The sequence below is a fragment of the Rhincodon typus genome, unplaced genomic scaffold, assembly GCF_021869965.1.
Source record: "Rhincodon typus isolate 14 unplaced genomic scaffold, sRhiTyp1.1 hic_rhity00002404, whole genome shotgun sequence".
Classification (NCBI taxonomy): domain Eukaryota; kingdom Metazoa; phylum Chordata; class Chondrichthyes; order Orectolobiformes; family Rhincodontidae; genus Rhincodon; species Rhincodon typus.
Window position 1 is genome coordinate 5321 of NW_025968042.1, and position 19626 is coordinate 24946.

Below are 19626 nucleotides of genomic sequence, written 5' to 3' on the forward strand. Positions count from 1 at the left end.
TGTCCACTCCAGTGCAACACCTGTATCTTCACATCATATTCAGATACTGATACACCTTTAAGGTATTACTCAGGACAGGACACATTGCGGTGCAGAGGTGGTATCCCTGCCTACCAGCCAGGAGACCTAAGGTCAAGTCCCACCCACGAGCCAGAAAAAGGTTTTTAAAACGTTATTATATTTACTGTCCGCAGAGACAGAGTTCCAGCCCAACCCTCAAAGCCATCTATAGGTGCAAGGGCTGAAAGGAAGTGCGCACAATCGCCACCGGGCGGAGCCTTTGCACACACCACTTTAGTTTCAATTTCAAATTCTCTGTAAAACAAATGGCATGGCGGCACCGAGGAGGCACTGGCCTGTGATGGCTTCGATTCTCCGTTGGGGTTGGAGAGCTCTGAGTGGGAACTGCCCGTCCTTCACCTCCCAGAGACCATTCACTCTCGGGGTCCCTGCTTTAATCCGAATGCATGCGATTCCCAAACCGAAAACCGTGGACCGATGGACGGAGAAGAGAGCGATGTTTGGCATGTACGATAACGTGGGGATTCTCGGCGGTTTCACCGTGCACCCCCGCTCTCTGATCCGGGGCCCGGTCTGGCTTCGAGGTTTCAGGGGGAACGAGTTACAGCGCTGCCTGAGAAAGAGACGCTTTGTGGGCGAGCGAATGTTCGAGGACGACCTTCATAACCTCAACAAGAGAATCCGCTTCCTCTACAAACGTTTCAATCGATACGGGAAAATGCGCTAGAACGGCAGACTGTCAATAAAGGCCAGCTCTCTCCCGAAAAAGAAAACTTGTGACAGCATTTCTCAATCGGGACTTTGAGAGCTCCTGTAGCTCCAGACCTCTCAAACCTTCCTTCTCCTGGTCACATTTCTCTACATGAAACTGTTAAATAAATGCAAATTGTTATATAATTCAGCTTCACTTCTCTTTTACTTCCATTTTAGAACCATTATGTGGTGGTGCTGGTGTTGGACTGGGGTGGACAAGCTCAGAAGTCATACCGCACCAGGTGATCATCCAACATGGCAGGTATGGTTAGTAAGTTTGCAGATGACACCAAAATTGGAGGTCTAGGGAACACCAAAGAAAACTACCTCAGAGTACATCCAGATCTGGATTAGATGGGCCAAGGAGCAGCAGATGGAGTTTAATTTTGATAAATGTGAGGTACTGCATTTTGGAAAGGCAAATCAGGGCAGGACTTACTCACTTAATGGTAAAGTCCTGCAGAGTATTGCCAAACAGAGAGACCTTGGAGCGCAGGTTGATAGTTCCTCCAAAGTGAAGTCGCACGTAAACAGGATAGCAAAGGCAGCATTTGGTACATATGCCTTTATTGGTCAGTGCACTGAGTATAAGAGTTGGAATCATGTCGTGGCTGTACAGGACCTTAGTTAGCCCACTTTTGAAATACTGCGTGCAATTCTGGTCTCCCTGCTATAGGAGGGATGTTGTAAACTAGAAAGTGTTCAGAAAAGATTTACAAGGATGTTGCCAGGGTTGGAGGGTTTGAGCTAGAAGGAGAGGCAGAATAAACTGGGGCTATTTTCCCTGGAGTGTCAGAGGTTGAGGGGTGGCTTTATAGAAGTTCATAAAATCATAAGGAGCATGGATAAGGTAAATAGACAAGGTTTCTCTCCCTCTTTCCTCCTCCCCAAACGATGGGGAGTCCTAAACTCAAGGCAAGAAGTGAGGTTTAAGGTGAGAGGGGAAAGATTTAAAAGAAACCTAAGGGGCAACTATGTGGTGGATGGTGCGAATATGGAATGAGCTGCCAGAGGAAGTGGTGGAGGCTGGTATAATTACAACATTTAAAAGGCATATGGATGGGTATATGAATAGGAAGATTGTAAAGCACCAAATGCTGGCAAACGGGAATAGATTAATTTAGGATATCTGGTCAGTATGGATGAGTCGAACAAAAGGGTCTGTTTCTGTGTTGTACATTTCTATAACAGGTTTATATGAAAGCGTAAGCTTTTGGAGTGCTGCTCCTTTGTCAGGTGAAGTGGAGGGAAGGACACAGGGACAGAATTTGACACTGACAGAATTTATAGGTGGAGAGATCAAAAGATAGTACAAATGGTGTTAGTGGAGTGTCGACAGGGTAAATAATAAGTCTTTGTGTGTGATAAAAAGTGTCAGATGGTTTGAGTAAAGTGTCAACAGCTGAATAGCAAGTGAAGGAATGATCAATGATCTGAATAATTGAGGCAGAGATAATTACAAAAAAAATCAAAAATAAGATGGTGTTAGAGATAAACCTGGAATAGGTGACTGCAATAATATAAAAACCAAAAGAACTGTGGATGCTGTAAACTAGGAACTGGAATAACATGATAGGTACAAGAATTGCGTGCTGAAGGTCTAACTAAAATAACAAACAAACCAAACTGTACAAACTAAGATGGAGGTGCCGGTGCTGGACTGGGGTGGACAAGGTCAAAAGTCCCAACACCAGGTTACAGTCCAAAAAGTTTATTTGAACTCAAGCTTTCACAGTGCTGCTCCTTCATCAGGTGAAGTGAAGAGAGTGCTCAGGCACAGACTTTATAATCAGAGAGATTGCAACATCATACAGTGTGAGTAGAGTGTCAACAAACCAAGTAATAGGTCTGTGAAGGAATCAAGAGTGTCAGAGGGTGTGAGTAAAGTGTTTACAGCTGAATAACACATTAAGGGATAACCTACAGTCTGATGAAATGAGGCAGAGAGATAATCACAAAAAAAAATTAAAAATAAGATGGAGACAAACCAAATGACTGGAATAACATGATAGGTATAAGAGTCACATGCCAAGAGCCTAACCAAAGTAACAAGTAATCCAAAACTCTTCAAACTAATTATGGTAGAAAGACCATAAGTTATCAAGATGGTGTCAAAACAGAACAGTAAAGATTTTACAAACAGAACAGTATGGTGGGGTTACATGTAGCGTGACATGAATCCTCAATCACGGTTGAGGCCACTTTTGGTATGGAACTTGACAATCACTTTCTGCTCGGCGATTCTGCGTTGTCATGTATCTTGAAGGCCACCTTTGAGGACGCTTACCTAAGATCGAAGGCTGAACGTCCTTGACCGCTGAAATGTTCCCTGACTGGGAAGGAACATTCCTGTCTGGCAACTGTTGCGCAGCGTCCATTCATCCGTTGTTGTACCTTGCTTGCAGTGTATGAGGTAGACAACATTGGCCAAGTCACATGAGTATCTGTGCTGTGTACGTGGTGGGTGGTGTTCCCACATTTGATGGTAGCTTCCGTGTCAATGATCTGACATGTCTCACAGAGGTTGCCATGGCAGGGTTGTATGGTGTTGCAGTCGATGTTGTCATGAGGCTGGGTAGATTGCTGTGAACAATGGTCCGTTTAAGATTTGGTGATTGTTTGAAAGTGGGAGTTGGTGGCGTAGGGATGATTTTTGCAAGATGTTCCAACATGTCATTGATGAACATCTCGCCAAGGTCATCCCTACACCACCACTTCTCACCAACCACCTAACCTTAAACAGACCATTGTTTGCAGGAATCTACCCAGTCTTCAGGACAGTGTCAAATTCAACACCATACAACCTGCCACAGGTTCCTCTGCAAGACATGTCAGATCATTGATATGGACACTACCAGACATGGGAACAACACCCACCATGTACACAGCAAAAACTCATGTTACTCAGCCAATGTTGTCTACCTGATATGCTGCAGCTAAGGATGCCTTGACACATGGTGTATAGGTGAGACCATGCAGACAGTACAGCAATGGATGAATGCAAGCTACCATCAAATGTGGGAACACCACCCACCACGTACACGGCAATGTTGTCTACCTCATACACTGCAAGCAAGGTACAACAATGGATGAATGGACACTGCAACAATTGCCAGACAGGAATGTTCCCTCCCAGTCGGGGAACATTTCAGCAGTCAAGGACATTCGGCCTTACAAGCTGCAGGAAGCATCCTCCAAGGTGGACTTTGAGATACACAACAACGCAGAATTGCCAAGCAGAAACTAACAGCCAAGTTCCTTACCCATGAAGATGACCTCGACTGTGATCTTGAATTCATGTCAGACTACACGTGACCCCACCATACTTCTGTACTTGTAAAATCTTCCTTACTATTCTGTTTTGATACCATCACCTTGATAAGTTATGATCTCTCTACCTTAAATTTCTGTAGGGTTTGGGATTACTTGTTACTTTGGTTAGACCTTCTGCATGCAACTCTTATACCTGTCATGTTATTCCAGTCATTTAGTTGGTCTCCAGCACCATCTTATTTTTAATTTTCTGTAATTACCTCTGCCTCAATTAATCAGATCATTGGTCATCCCTTCACTTGTTGACACTTTACTCATACTGTCTGACACTTGATCACCTGCAAAGACTTGTTATTCAGCCTGTCGACACTTCACTCATACCATTTGTAAGATAGATAACAAGGTTTAGAGCTGGACGAACACAGCAGGCCAAGCAGCATCAGAGGAGCAGGAAGGCTGATGTTTCGGGCCTAGACCCTCCTTCAGAAATGGGGAGGGGAAGGGGGATCTGAAATAAATAGGGAGACGGGGGAGGCGGATAGAAGAGGGATAGAGGAGAAGATAGGTGGAGAGGAGACAGACCGGTCAAAGTGGGGATGGAGCCAGTAAAGGTGAGTGTAGGTGGGGAGGTAGGGAGGAGATAGGTCAGTCCAGGGAGGACGGACAGGTCGAGGGGGCGGGATGAGGCTAGTAGGCAGGAGATGGGGGTGGGGCTTGGGGTGGGAGGAAGGACTGGTTAGGGAGGCAGGGACAATCTGGGCTGGTTTTGGGATGCAGTAGGGGGAGGGGAGATTTTGAAGCTTGTGAAGTCCACATTGATACCATTGGGCTATTTGCAAGATATTTTGATTGCTCCACCTATAAATTTCACCTATGAAGGAGCAGCACTCTGAAAGCTTGTGATTTCAAATAAACCTGTTGGACTATAACCTGGCGTTGTGACTTTAAGCATTTTAAAACCACTTAATGTATTTCCGTTAGCTTTTACAATGACCCGTGTTATTCCCTGCAGTAAAATAGGATGCAGCCACACAATCACTTCCATAGATTTTCAAGGCAGCATCAGCATAGCTTTTGGTGGGGGGAGGTGAAGATGGGAGCAGGGGTGATAACTTGCCAGCAACTGCCTTTGCTGCAGGGCTTGCTTCGTGCCTGGTCTGTGTTTGACAGCTTTGTTCTGAAAACTTGCCTCGGAGAAAATCAGCATTGTGAATCTTAGTATCTCCAGGACACATACCCAGAGGGGGATCATCCAGTGACATGGAGAGACTGGAGGAGCTGGGACTACTCTCCTCTGAACAGAGGCTATGAGTCCCACAGTGAGCCACTCACCTCCTGACCCTGCAGAGCCTGTCCACTATCTACAAGCCTTCAGTCAGGAATCAGATGACATCAGGTTATGGGCCAACAGGTTTATTTGAAAACGCAAGCTTTCAAAGCTCAGCTCTTTCCTCAGGTGTAATGCGAGAGAGGGTATAAGACAGTTTATAAGCAGAAAGATAACAATCCTAAATAAAGGGATAACAAGGTGTAGAGCTGGATGAACACAGCAGGCCAAACAGCATCAGAGGAGCAGGAAAGCTGATGTTTCAGGCCTAGATCCTTCTTCAGAAAAATCCTAAAACTGGCTGCCTCTTGTTGAATCTTTAATCAGTTAGGGAGACTACTGATTAAAATGCAAAATCCAGATTCCTCTCAAGTCACTGTCTTGAGATAATGAAAGGTTTTATCAATGTACACAAGAGGTGACATCTTAGGTGGTGAGGAGTTGGATTGGAGCACCTGATAGTGGTAGAAACAGATTCAAGAATACTGCTCAAAAGGGAATTGGATAAATTGTTCCAGGAGAACAGAAAATGCAGAGACATAGCAATTAGTGGATTCCTCTTCAAAAGAGGAGATGCGGACTTGTTGGGCTGAATAGGTTGCGTCAAAACAGCAATTTTCAGTAGCTGGAGATGCTAACGTTTCAGCCTACCCAGTTTGCTTTTCTCACAACACAGTCCGAGAGCTTTAGTCCTATTCCAAAACATTACACATGCAATCCAGTCCAGTACCTGGGGACTGCTATGTTGGCAGAGATGCTGGATTTTGAATGTGATGCTAAACCAGGGCTTCGGTCCATAAAATAAACAATCCCATGCTACTACTTCAAGGGAGAGATTCAGTGAATCTTTATCGGTACAGCATGGAAACAGACCCTTTGGTCCAACTTGTCCATGCTGACCAAGTTTCCCGAACTAAACCCCTCTAAACTTTTTCTACTCACGTATCTACTCAAATGTCTTTTAAATGTTGAAACTGTGTCTGCATTCCACCACTTCCTCTGGCAAGTTCATTCCACACACAAACCACCCTGTGAGAAAAAGCTGCCCCTCAGGTCTCAAATCTTTCTCCTCTCACCTTAAAAAATACCCTTTAGTTTTGAACTCCGCCCCCCCCACCCTAGGGAAAAGACCTTTGCTATTCACCTTATCTATGCCCATCATGATTTTATAAACCTCAATAAACTCACCCCTCAACCTTCCACACTCCAGTGAAAAATTTTCCAACCTATCCAGCTTCTCCTTATAACTCAAACCCTCCAGTCCTGGCAAATCACTTCTGAACCCTGTCCAATTTAACAATATCCTGCCCATAGTAGGGCCAAAACTGGGCACAGTACTCCAGAACAGGCCTCACCAAAGACCTGTACAACCTCAACGTGATGTTCCAACTCCTATACTCAATGGTATGATCAAGCTAAATTCTACCATTAATTGAGTAATAGCCAAGCTGAGTCACAAAAACACAAATTGCTGGAAAGCTCAGCAGGTCTGGCAGCATCTGTGAAGAAAAATAAAAATCAGAGTTAATGTTTCAGGTCCAATGACCTATCCCCAGAACCAATGGTAGCTAGGAAAACGTTGGTTTAGATGCAGAAAAATAGGGAGGAGAATGGGGTAGGATAAAGGATAGAGCCTGGAGAGAGAGAAGAGCAGTTGGAAAGACAAAGGAGTTGATAACATTCTGGCTAGGAGGGTGAATAGCTGTTAATGGAGACTGTTAGTGACTAACAATAGTCAATGTGTAATGGCAGTCTGTGAAAACAAGGGCTGGTGTGTGGGATAGGGGATTAGGACACGAGTGTTCAGGCCCTTAAATTATTGAACTCGATTTTGTGTCCAGAGGGCTGCAGGGTCCCCAAGTGGAAAATGAGGTGTTGTTCTTCCAACTTGCATCGAACTTCACTGGAACACTGCAGCAAGCTATGAGAGAGATGTTGGCCAGGGAGCTTGGTGGTGTGTTAAAGTGGCAGACGACTGGAAGCTTCAGAGTTTATTTTGCGAGCAGAATGTAAATGTTCCGTGCAGCAGTCACCCAGTCTACGCTTTGTTTCCCCAATGTTGAGGAGACCACATTGTGAGCAGCAAATGCAGCAGACTAGATTCTGGGAAGTGCAGGTGAAGCATTGCTTCAACTGGAAGGTATGTTTGGGTCCTTGGATACTGAGAAGGGACGTAAACAAGCAGGTGTTGCACCTTTGCTGGTTGCAGGGGAAGGTGCCATGGGGCTGTGAGGGGGTGTTGGGAGCGAAGGAAGAGTGGACCAGGGTGTCCTGGAGGGAATAGGACGTGCGGTAGGCAGACAAGGGAGGGGAGAGGAATGTGTGTCCAGTGGTGGCGGAAATGGTGTCTGATGATCTTCTGGATGTGGATGATGGTGGGATGGTAGGTAAGGACAAGGGGAATCCTATCGCTGTTATGGGAGGAAACTGAGGGGGTGAAGGCGGATGGGATGGACCCAACTGTGGGCCCTGTTGACAACGGTGCTGGAGAATCCTCGGGGTTGAGGAAGGTGGTGGATATTTCACAGTCCCCATTGTCGAAGTTGGCCTCATCTGAAGTGAGGTGGAGAGGGATGCTGAATGGTTTGTACAACTCAGTAAAGTAAATGGCCTTGGGTTTTTTTTTTATAAAAAGGTTGGAACAGTGGAAGCAGCATGATGGGGTGAGGTCAAGCTCCTGCAGAACCAGGATTGGAGAAAGTGTTGGGGTCTTGAAGCTATGTACAGAAGCTCTTATTCCTCTCATGTTACAGCCAAAAGCTGGAGTTTTTCGAAGAATCCCTCCAGTGTGGAAACAGACCCTCTGGCCCAACGAGTCCACACCAACCCTCAGACATCCCACCCAGGTCCATTTCTCCCTATAACCCACACATCCCTGAATACTAAGGGGCAATTTCCCATGGCCAATCCACCTAGCCTGCACATCTTTGGACTGTGGGAGGAAACCTGAGCACCCGGAGGAAACCCAAGCAAACACAGGGAGAATGTGCAAACTCCACACAGACAGTCGCCCGAAGGTGGAATTGAACCCAGGTCCCTGGCACTGTGAGGCAGCAGTGCTAACCACTGAGCCACCATGCTGCCCTCTATCAGATCACACTGCTGTGAGAATTGCATGTGAGACATCTATTTTACTGAATTTGCCTTTGCCAAGGGTGTTTCTGGTATGTTACTATATTGGAACAGTTGCTGTTTAGTAGTTAAATAATCTGTTAGTTATTCTGTTCAGTTTTCCAGTAGAGTTAAGTTACTCCAATTCTACTTTCTTCTGTTTGTGTTTTAAAGATAGTATCAGAATAAAGTGCATTTTGCTTCAAATCTGGTAGTCTGACCAACTGAATTGCATCCAGAACACAACGCCTTACACTTGCCTTTAAAAATAAAAAAGTGGGGGTCTCGGCTATCTTCTTAATATGTTGAGGGACTTTGGTCTGGTCCATAACAATGCATAAAGTTTAACTATTGCTTCAGTATTTGATTGTTTGAGATTTCTTAACAAGTTCTGTAGTCAAATTAAAGGTAGCATGCTAATTTACCCACAACAGTGCATAAAACGCAAAAGGCTAGAATGCAGGTAGAGCAAGTAGAACAGCCAATAGAATAGTACAGTTTATTGTGAAGGGAATGGAGTACAAACAGAGGGAGATTTTGCCAGTTATATTGGAGAGACCACATGTACAGTACAGTGTACAATATTGGTCTCCTTATTTAAGGAAGGATGTAAATGAGTTGGAGGCAGTTCAGACCAAGTTGACCAGACTAATATCTGGAATGGGTACAAAGATCCTGAACACAGGATGGATGTACTGAAGCTATTCCCTCTAAAGTGTCACTGTTTAAAAATTAGGGGCTGTTCATTTAATCATAGAATCCCTACAGTGTGGAAGCAGGCCAATCGGCCCATTGAATCCACACTGACCATCTGAACAGCATCCCATCCAGACCCATACCCCCTACCCTATCCTGAATTTCCCATGGCTAACCCATTTAACCTACACATCCCTAGACACTATGGGCAATTTAGCACAGCCAATCCACCCAACCTGGACATCTTTGGACTGTGGGAGGAAACCCATGCAGATATGGGGAGAACATGCAAACTCCACACAGACAGTTGCCAGAGGCTGAAACCTGGGTCCACGGTGCAAAGAGGCAGCAGTGCTAACCACTGAATCACAATGCTGCCCATTTAAGGCAGAAAACAAGTTTTTGTGGGTCATGAGTCTTTGGAACGCTCGCTAAAAAAGTGAAGGAAGGGGAGGCTTTGAGTACCTTAAGGTGGAAGTAGATAGAAATTCTGGTAGTATTGGGCCTCAAATGAATCCTCCATAGGTGCTCAAAACAGAGTTCAGCATCTTCACTTATGGGACCACAGTACAACAGAGATATTTCTTGATAGGCAGGGGGATGAAAGAACATTGGGTATAGGCTGGATTGCAAAGTGTTCAGACCAACCATAATCATATCAAATGGTGAAGCTGACTTGAAAACTCCTGCTTCTAAACGTACATTTGTATTTGTTTCAACACTGTTAGTGACACCTTACTGCCTTCAACTGGATTGTGTTTCATTTAACATAGTAACTGTATTCAAACTGATTGAAATGCTTCAGAATATCCCAGGGCATCAAAGGTAACAAATAAATACAAACTACAAGATCAAGATCATTTGACATGAACGTAAAATGCTGCATCAGATTTAGAGTTGAGAGGTTTTACAGTTAAAATACCTTAATGGAAAAATAACCACATTTGCCGAGAGACAGATTCACCATTCCCCCCAGGGAGCCCTGCTGTTTTGGAGCAAAGATGGGAGAGAGTCCTAACAGTAATAATGAAATGGTTCCTCTCTACTGCCCAGTCTCAGTGTTACCTACCGTAACAAAGTGGCTTTTCTCCAAGTCAGTGACTATCCTCTCTTTATCAGCAGTAAAAGGCTGTGCTCGATACATCATTAGATGTCCAGACAGCGACGAATCAGATCATAAACTGCTACCGTCACTCACCGTTGCAGATCCCTGACTCTTCTTCACTGTTAACAATACTAATTCTATCTTCTCAACCCTAGCCCCTCACTACCATTGACCCTCATTCATCCACCATTTCACTGTTACTGTCACCTTCACTCTTACTGACCCTCACAGTTAATCCCGTCAGCCCTCACTATTACCTTCTCCACTGTCAGGCCCACCAACCGTCACTGTCACATTGACCCTCACAGTAACTCTCCCCCTTCCCTCAGTCACTCTCCCCACCCCAACCCTCACTGTTACTGTTACTGTTACTGTTACTGTCCCGGCAGCTACAATGTACCTGATCTCTGCCTGTAACTATTACTCTCGCTGTTCATGCTTTCCTCCCAAGGACCCACTCTCAAGGAAGCTCCTGCTTTTGTAATTTCCGCGCAACCGCATCCTCCTTCCTCATTGGATGATATTTTATCTTGCACCTCCATTTATCACCTTCAGTGATTGGCCATCGCTTTTAAAGGGATTGTCGTGTTCTTAAAGGGTTCTCGCGGTTTATAATTTCCACGAGTTTTCTCTGACGGGTTAACGTTGCTGCAATCACAGAAATTCATTTTTTTTTGTAAATCGTGCCAGTTTAAGACATTGCACATCCAGAAATATTAATTTTCAGTCGCCTAAGATCGTACAATGTTAAAAGCTTAAGGTAAGGCCAACACATTTGTTGACATTATCCAGTGCCTTCCTAAACATCAAAATGAATGTAGAACAATCGGCCCACCATGATTGTGCGGACAATGATGCTATTCTAAACTAATTTTCCATCTGCCTGCATATGGTCCCCATCCTTCTATTGCCCCCTGCCTGTTCGTGTGTCTGTCTCAATACCTCTTCAACACGGATGTCGCATCTGCTTCCATCACCTCCCCTAGCAGCGTGTTCCAGGCACAAGTACCCTCAGTGTAATAAAACTTTCCTCACCCATCTCTTTTAAATGTTCTCCCTCTCACCTTAAACCTATAGCCCCTAGTATTTGACATTTTCACCCCGAGAAAAAGACTCCAACTATCTAGCCAAATCCATGCCTCTCATAATTTTGTATACTTCTGTTAGGTCGTTCCCCCAGCCTCTGACGCTCTAGCGAAAACACTCCAAGTCTGTCCAACCTCTCCTTATAGATAATATACTCCAATTCAGGCAACTTCCTGGTAAGTTTCTTCTGCACCCTCTCCAAAGCCTCCATATCCTTCCTATAGTGCAGTGACCAGAACAGTGCACAGTACTCCAAATGTGGCCTGATTAAAGTCTTATAAAGTGCAACGTGACTTGCCAACTTTTATATTCAATGCTCCAATCGATGAAGGCAAGCTTGCCGTATGCCTTCTTTAAGCACCTTATCCACTTGTGTTGCCAAGAGACGAGAAATATATTGACTACATTAAAGTCACTGCCTTTTGTCATTTATGTAAATAATTTGAATGCGAATATAGGAGGTATAGTTTGTAAGTTTGTACATTACACCAAAATTGGTGATGTAGTGGACAGTAAAGAAGATTATCTCAGAGTACAATGGGAACTTCATTAAATCAGCCGATGGGCCGAGGAGTGGCAGATGGAGTTTAATTTAAATAAATGTGCTGTGTTGCATTTTGGTAAGACAAATCAGGGCAGGACTTATACACTTAACCAAAGGGTCCTGGGGAGCCTTGCTGAACAGAGATCTTGGGGTACAGGTTCATAGTTCCTTGAAAGTCAAGTCACAGGTAGACAGGGTAGTGAAGAAGGCATTTGGTATGCTTGCCTTTATTGGTCAGTGCATTGAGTATAGGAGTTGGGATGTCATGTTGTGGCTGTACAGGACATTGGTTAGGCCACTTTTGAAATACTGTGTGCAATTCTGGTCTCCCTGCTAAAGGGAAGGTGTTATTAAACTTGACAGCGTGTAGAAAAGATTTACAAGGATGTTGCCAGGGTGGAGGGTTTGAGCTGTAGGAAAAGGCTGAATAGGCTGGGGCTATTTTCCGTGGAACGTCAGAGGCTGAGAAGTGACTTTATAGACGTTTATAAAATCATGAGGGGCATGGATGGGTACATAGCCAATGTCTTTTTCCCAGGTAGGGAAGTCCAAAACTACAGGGCATAGGTTTAAGGTGAGAGGGAAAGTTATAAAAGGGACCTAAAGGGTAACTTTTACACCGAGAGGGTGGTGCCAGAGGAAGTGGTGGAGGCTGGTACAATTACAACATTTAAAAGGCATCTGGACGGGTATATGAATAGGAAGGGTTTAGAGGGCTTTGGGCCAAATGCTGGCAAATACAGAGGATTGGTCAGATTGGGATATCTGGTTGGTGTAGATGAGTTGGACTGAAGGGTCTGTTCCCATGCTGTATAACTCTATGACTTAGTTTCGACCGTCTTTTCAGGACGAGAGTTACTTGTAATCTTCTGAAAGAAAAAAAATTGCCTTACCTCTGGTTTAAATGTGTGACCCTTGATTTTTAAACAGTCTCCCCGGTTCTACGTTCTCCCTTAAGAGGATACATCCTCTCCACATCCAATCTGTTGTGGCTCGTCAGGAACTGACCTGTTTCAATCAAGTCACCTCCTATTCTTCTAAACTTGAGCAGATACATGCCCAGTCTCTACATCCTTTCCTCATAAGACAACCTGTTCATTCCAGGCATTAATCAGGTAAACCTCTGAACTGCCCCTGACATATTTCTGAAGAAGTGTCCAGACCCGAAACGTCAGCCTTCCTGCTTCTCTGATGCTGGTTGGCCTGCTGTGTTCATCCATCTCTACACCTTGTTATCTCAGATTCTCCAGCATCGGCAGTTACCACTACCCCTAACATATTTAGATCCTTTCTGACCAATACTGTACACTTTACTCCAGATGTGATCTCACTATTGCCCTATATAACTGAGTCATAAATCACATGACACCAGGTTATAGTCCAACAGGTTTATTTGAAATCACAAGCTTTCGAACCACTGCTCCTTCATCAGGTGAAGTCACTTAACTTCTGACTTTGTCCACCCCAGTCCAACACTGGCACCTCCACATCATGACTGTATAAATGAAGCATAACCTCTCTGCTTTTATTGCCTCTGAACAAATGATATTTTTCTATTAGCTTTTCTAATTACTTGCTATACCTGCATACTAACCTTTTGCAATTTATACACAAGGACACCCATATTCCTTTGCATTTCTGAGCTCTGTAATCTCTCATTATTTAGATAATATGCATCCTTTATAACTTCCTGCCAAATTGACAATTCTGTATTTTTCATGAATTACTCCATTTACCACATCTTTGCCCTCCCACTGAACCTATTAATAACTTTTTGTAACCTCCTTATGTCCTCTTCACAATTCACATTACTATCTGTGTACCATCAACAAACTTGACAACCATACCAATGGTCCCTTCATCCAAATCATTCATATAAATTGTAAAGAGTTGAGGCTCCAGCACTGACCCCTGTCACACACTACTCATGACATCCTCTCTGCTCGAAAGTAAAAATTTAATCTACTTTCTGGTTCACGTTAGCTAGCCTGTCTTCTATACCAAAATGCTACCACCTACGCCATAAGCTTTTATTTTCCACAATAACCTGTGATGTGGCACCTTATCAAGTACCTTCTGAAAACCTAAGTCCAGTGCATCTACCAATTCCATTTTATCAATGGCATGTGTTAGCTCCTCAAAAGAACTCCAGTAGATAGGCCAAACATGATTTCTCTTTCAAAGAACCATGTTGGCTGTGCCCAGTTACCTTGAAGTTATGCGAATGCCCTGTAATAACTTATTTAATAACAGCTTCCAACATTTTCCCTGTGACAGATATTACACAACCTGGCTTGTTGTTTCTGGCTCTCTGTCACCCTTTTTGAATAAAGGATTGACATTTGCTATCTTCCAATCTAATGGACTTTCCCTGGATTGAGGGAGTTTCGGAAAATTAAAACCAACACACCAACTATTTCAGTAGCCACTTCTTTTAAGACCCTTGGATGAAGTCCTTCAGAACCTGGGCACTTGTCTGCCACAGCTCCAACAATTTACTCAGTACCACCTCGCTGGCGAACGTGCATTCCCTGAGTTCTCCCTCCCTGCCATTTCCTGATTTATCACTGCTTCTGGAATGTTACTTGTATCCACCATAGTGAAGACTGATGCAAAATACGTGCTACATTCATCTGCCGTTTCCTTATTTCCATTATTAATCCGCCTTCTTATAGGACCAATGTTCACTGTATTAAATCTCTGTTAAATTTTGTAGAAACTCTTGCCATCTGTCATCCTTTAAGTCTTTTATAAATAATTGAAAAGATTGGGGCACTACTTAATTCAAATACATAGGAGTTACAGCAGCAAATGCTGGCCCAGCCAGTGGCACCCACCTCCCACGAGTGAATTTTTAAAAAAAGTGCTTCATAATTACCATTTTCCAATTAAATCCTCCTGGGCTGTGTTCTGAAGCCATTTTGGTGCATTGTGTTGGAGTGACTGCAGATGAGAGGCAGTTTAATTCATGTGGGCTGTATTATCTGATAGCCAAAATAAATACAATTTATCTGAGCGCTTTACAGCCAGTGAATAGAATAGAAGTACAATGAAGTACTTTTTGAAGTGTAGCCCCTCACAGCTGTAATACAGCAGCCAAATTCGTGCACAGTAATCTCTTACAAACAGCAATGGGATATTAATCAAATGATCTGGTTTTTGATAAAGAAATAAATATTGACTGGGATAACCTCTCTGCTTTTCAAAGTAGTGCATAGGGACCTTTTACATCTTCTGGAGCAGGCAGGCGGGGTGCCTCAGTTTGACGTCACATTCAAAGGTCTGCATCTCCTCCCTCAGCTATGTTACTTGTGTTCAGAAGGCGGCTGCATTGGGGCTTGAACCTGGGAACTCGAGAATACCAGCAAGTGTGCTGGATTTTCCAGAGCAAGAGGTGAAAACAGCTCAATTCTCAAAAAGCAAATTCAGATGAGAGTAGCCGCGATTCTCATTGTTAACGGGATAAGGGTTGCCGTAGGCACTCAGGGCAAATTGGAAAGTGAAAGAGGGCGATAGGACCTGGGGGAGACGGTAGGAAGGGCTCAAGGGCTGCGTTCGAAAGGGGTTCGTCTTCTCGGGCCACGTTCTGAAGCAGATTGGATACATTGTGCGGATACAGCAGATTGATACATTGTGTCGGGGCGCCTGAAGGTTAGATACAGTTTCATTCAAGGTGGGCTGCACTAGTCTAGATAAATGCTGTTCTAATCTATATTAGGCTCAATCCCGCTACAAATCGATGCTTGCAATGGGTTTTTTTTTAACTTGCCTGACTCAGGCGTGCGCTGCTTTTCGACCCATTGCACCCCAACCAACGGGGGCCATTTCTTCTTTATGCTTCGCCGTGTGCTATTCAACGCTGTGGTTGCGTACTTTGTCTGGCTTAACGCCGAAGGTACCTGCAGCCCATTCAGTTCCACTCTGAAGTGCTATTGAAACTCGACAAAAAACACAGGTTGGACTTAAGGAAGGTATTGCATATTGCTAATGTTGGCCCGAGACTCTTTAAACAATATATCCTTAATTGGCGATTTTGCAAGTCAAGGTACTGAGTAGACTGCCCAAGGCAGTGGCTGTTATTTGTTTAATAATTGGCTTCTGGAGAGACGGACGCAGAGATGGTAAGAGAGGGCATGGGGTTAAGTTGGTTGAAGTTCTCTCGGACAACCGGTGTTGATGTACGTGACTTGGGAAGGTATCACTTGTGGTTGAGATTTCGGATTGACTCCAGGTAACTATGGTGCATCCAGTCCCTGGTAATCTGGCCCTGCCCAATTTTAATTAGACCGGCAGCAGTGACAATATGATACCACAGTACCACAATAGTGTTCACTCCCGCCCACAGCCCCAAATGCAGCAGAGCAGGGGTTTCACCAGAATGAAAGAACTACCAGTTAACTCAATCATTATTGAGTTCTGGGCCGATATTCCTATACCACACGATTTGGACACTGTCATGTTGCTGTTTGTAGATTGTGCATAAATTGACTGCCATATTTCCTATCATAGGATGCAGTGGCAGAAGTAGGCCATTCAGCCCATCCAACTGTTTTGCCATTCAATTAGATCATGTTTATTCTGATCATCCTCAACTCCACTTTGCGTTTTACCCCCATAACCTTTGATTGCCTAACTGATTCAAAATCTGTCTATCTCACCCTTCATCAAAACAGATCATTTGGACATTATCCTGTTGCAATTTGTGGGAGATTCCTATGTGTGAAATCTCATCTAAAAGTATTTCTTTGGCTGTAAAGTGCTCAGATAAATTGCACTTATTTTGGCCAACAGGTAGCCCACCTTGAACTAAGCTGCATCTAATCTGCATTCACTCCAACACAATGCGCCAAACAGCCTCAACAGCCCTCTGCAGTAAAGAATTCCACAGATTCACTACTCTCTGAGAGAAAGAAAATCCGCTAGTGCAAGTCTTAAGTATGCAACTCCTTCTTCTGTGATTATGCCCTCTGGTCTGAGACTCTTCCACAGGGGAAACAACCTTTCCACATTTACCCCCTAAGAATCTTGTATGTTTCAGTAAGGTCTCCTTCATGCTTCTAAACTCCAACGAGTACAGGCCTAACCTACTCAACCTCTCCACATAAGACAGTCCAACCATACCTGCTACCAACCGAGTGAACATTCTCTGGAATGCCTCCAATGCCAGCATATCTTTCCTTAGATTAGGTACCCAGCATTCCAGCTGTGGCCTGACTAGTGCCTAGTTTAGTTTAGCATGACCTCCCTACTTATATATTCCATTCACTTTGAAATAAAGGCCAACATTCCACTTGCATTCCCTATTACTCACTAAACTTGGATACTAGCTTTTTGTGAGTTTTGCATGAGGACTCCAACATCCTCCTGTGCTGAGGCTTTCTGCTGTCTTTCTGCTTTTAAATAATATATTGCTCCTCATTCTTCCCGCCAAATTACAGAAGCCCACATTTTCCTACCTTCTGCCATCTGCCACGTTTCTGCGCACTTGCCAGTTGGCTTGCTACATTCCAACTGTAAGTATATTTTAAGAAGAATGTCATTGGCTGACTGGAAAGCATTTTGGGATGTCTTGGAGTTTGGAAGGGTGGTTAATAAATGCAAGTCTTTTCTTTGATTTTAATTCTCTTATTCCTTCTCCACTACCCCTTCCCCTCTTCCCCCACACAATAAAAGACATGTCTGGTGGAGTGAGCAAAGTACAGAGTCAGCATGGGAGGTGGACAGTGTCAAGCAGTGATGATGAAGATGCTGACCCTGCCCAGGCAACAGGAAGGCCCCTCCCATTCTCACACTCTGTCAGGAAAGACTATGTGTCAGACTCAGATGAGACAGTGGTGGATGAGGGAGAGTTGGAGGCACCTCACTCTGGCCAGGGGAATGCTGCTTCCAGCAGTGGGCCTTCAGAATTCGCTTATTCCAGGCTACAAACATCCACAGCCGGCAAAACAAGGCAGGAATGCTCTGTGACCCCTGCCCAGCGCCCCTCCCCTGCCCTCAAACGGTCCAGACCGTCATCCGAATCAGGTTGGGGTGTCTCCAGCAGCGACGAGGAGTCTGACGTCAAAGCAAGAGAATGGCGGGTCAAGGAAGAGCCAGTCGACCAGGCGAGCCCTGGTCAGAGGGAGAAAAAACCACGCCTGGATGGGACAGACTATCCTTCTCCCTCAGTCAGCTCAGAAGCGACTTGGCGATCCAAACTGGAGAGTGGCTCTGAGCCCTTAGACAAGTGGGATGTGCTGGAAAAAGCCAAGCATTTCAGCTTTTATCTGACCAAAGTCTCAGGCATCCCAGCCAAGTCTAACTGTGGAGCCCTTCATATAAAAGGTAAGATGGATGTTTTAAAGCATTTTTGAATCAAAGGTAATTCTCTGGACTGGGTATGGAAATTCACTCTCCAGCTCATAGAGGCAAGTTCTCATTTTATCTTTTGGTGAAGGTGAGAGCAAAGCAAGGCAATTATGTAGTTTAAAACAAATGCAGAAAAACTCAGCAGGTCTGGCAGCATCTGTGGAGAGAAGAACAGAGTTAATGTTTTGAGTTCAGTTTGACTTTTTTTCAGAACCGAAAAAAATCCACATTCTCCAGATTCGATAACAGGAGGTAACAAGCAGGATCAATAAAAGGGAAGTGGTGGGTGTAATATATTTGGATTTTCAGAGGCATTTCATTAGGTACCGTGCATTAGGTTACTTAATAAGTGCCCACAGTGTTAGGTATATTTACATGGATAGAGGATTGGCTAACTAATAGAAAACAGAGAAAAGGGGGGCATTTTCAGGATGGCAACCTGTAACTTGCAGAGTGTCACATGGATTAGCGCTGGGGTCACAATCATTTACAATGTATTAATGGCTTGGATAAGGAAAGTGAATGTATTAAAGTCAAGTTTGCAGCTGACAGAAACATAGGTAAGAAGGCAAGTGATGAGGATAGCACAAAAAATCTGCAGAGGGATATAGTTAGACATGTTAAGTGAGTGGGCAGAAACTTGGCGGATGGAATATAATGTGGGAAAATGTAGGGTTATGTCCTTTGCCAGGAAGAAGAGAGTAGCTGAATATTATTTCAATGGAGAAAGACTGCAGAAAGCTACATAACAGATGGATTTGGGAGTTCTCATCCACAAATGAGAAAGAAAGCTGCCATCCAATCTGAGCAGGTTATAAGGAAAGCAAATGGAATGGTGGCCTTTATTCAAAGGGGAATAGAATATAAAAGTTGGACGGTTTTGTTAGAACTATAGAAGGAATTAGTCGGAGCACAGCTGGAATACTGTGAATGGTTTTAAGAAAATTTTTCTAAGAGGGAGGACTTGGCTAAAGTAGACTGGAAACAAAGATTTTATGGTGGGACAGTTGACGAGCAGTGGAGGACTTTCAAAGCAATTTTTCAAAGTGCGCAGCAAAAGTATATTCCAATGAAAAGGAAGGACTGTAAGAAAAGGGGTAATTTGCCATGGGTGTCTAAAGAAATAAGGGAAGTTATCAAATTGAAAGAGAAGGCTTACAAAGTGGCCAAAAACAGCATGAAACTAGAAGATTGGGAAAACTTTAAAGGTCAACAGAAAGCCACAAGAACAGCTATAAAGAAAAGTAAGATAGAACATGAGAAAAAACTAGCACAGAATATAAAGACAGATAGCAAAAGTTTCTATAAATATATAAAATGAAAAAGAGTGGCTAAAGTAAACGTTGACCCTTTAAAGGATGA

General features: G+C 43.9%; 2 protein-coding genes across 2 annotated transcripts; both read left to right on the forward strand.

Moving 5' to 3' along the window:
- Positions 1-275: 275 nt before the first annotated feature.
- On the forward strand, positions 276-918 carry mrpl51 (mitochondrial ribosomal protein L51). Its single transcript, XM_020513752.2, has one exon. It carries the CDS (start codon positions 332-334, stop codon positions 746-748), a length of 417 nt encoding a protein of 138 aa, XP_020369341.1. The 5' UTR covers positions 276-331; the 3' UTR covers positions 749-918.
- A 28-nt stretch (positions 919-946) lies between these two features.
- Positions 947-18240, forward strand: LOC125481505 (tyrosyl-DNA phosphodiesterase 1-like; the record flags this gene model as incomplete). The annotated part of the gene is made up of 2 exons (XM_048593149.1): positions 947-1036; positions 17590-18240. Coding segments are annotated over exons 1-2 (658 nt in total), but the record flags the coding sequence as incomplete, so codon positions are not given.
- Positions 18241-19626: the final 1386 nt, after the last annotated feature.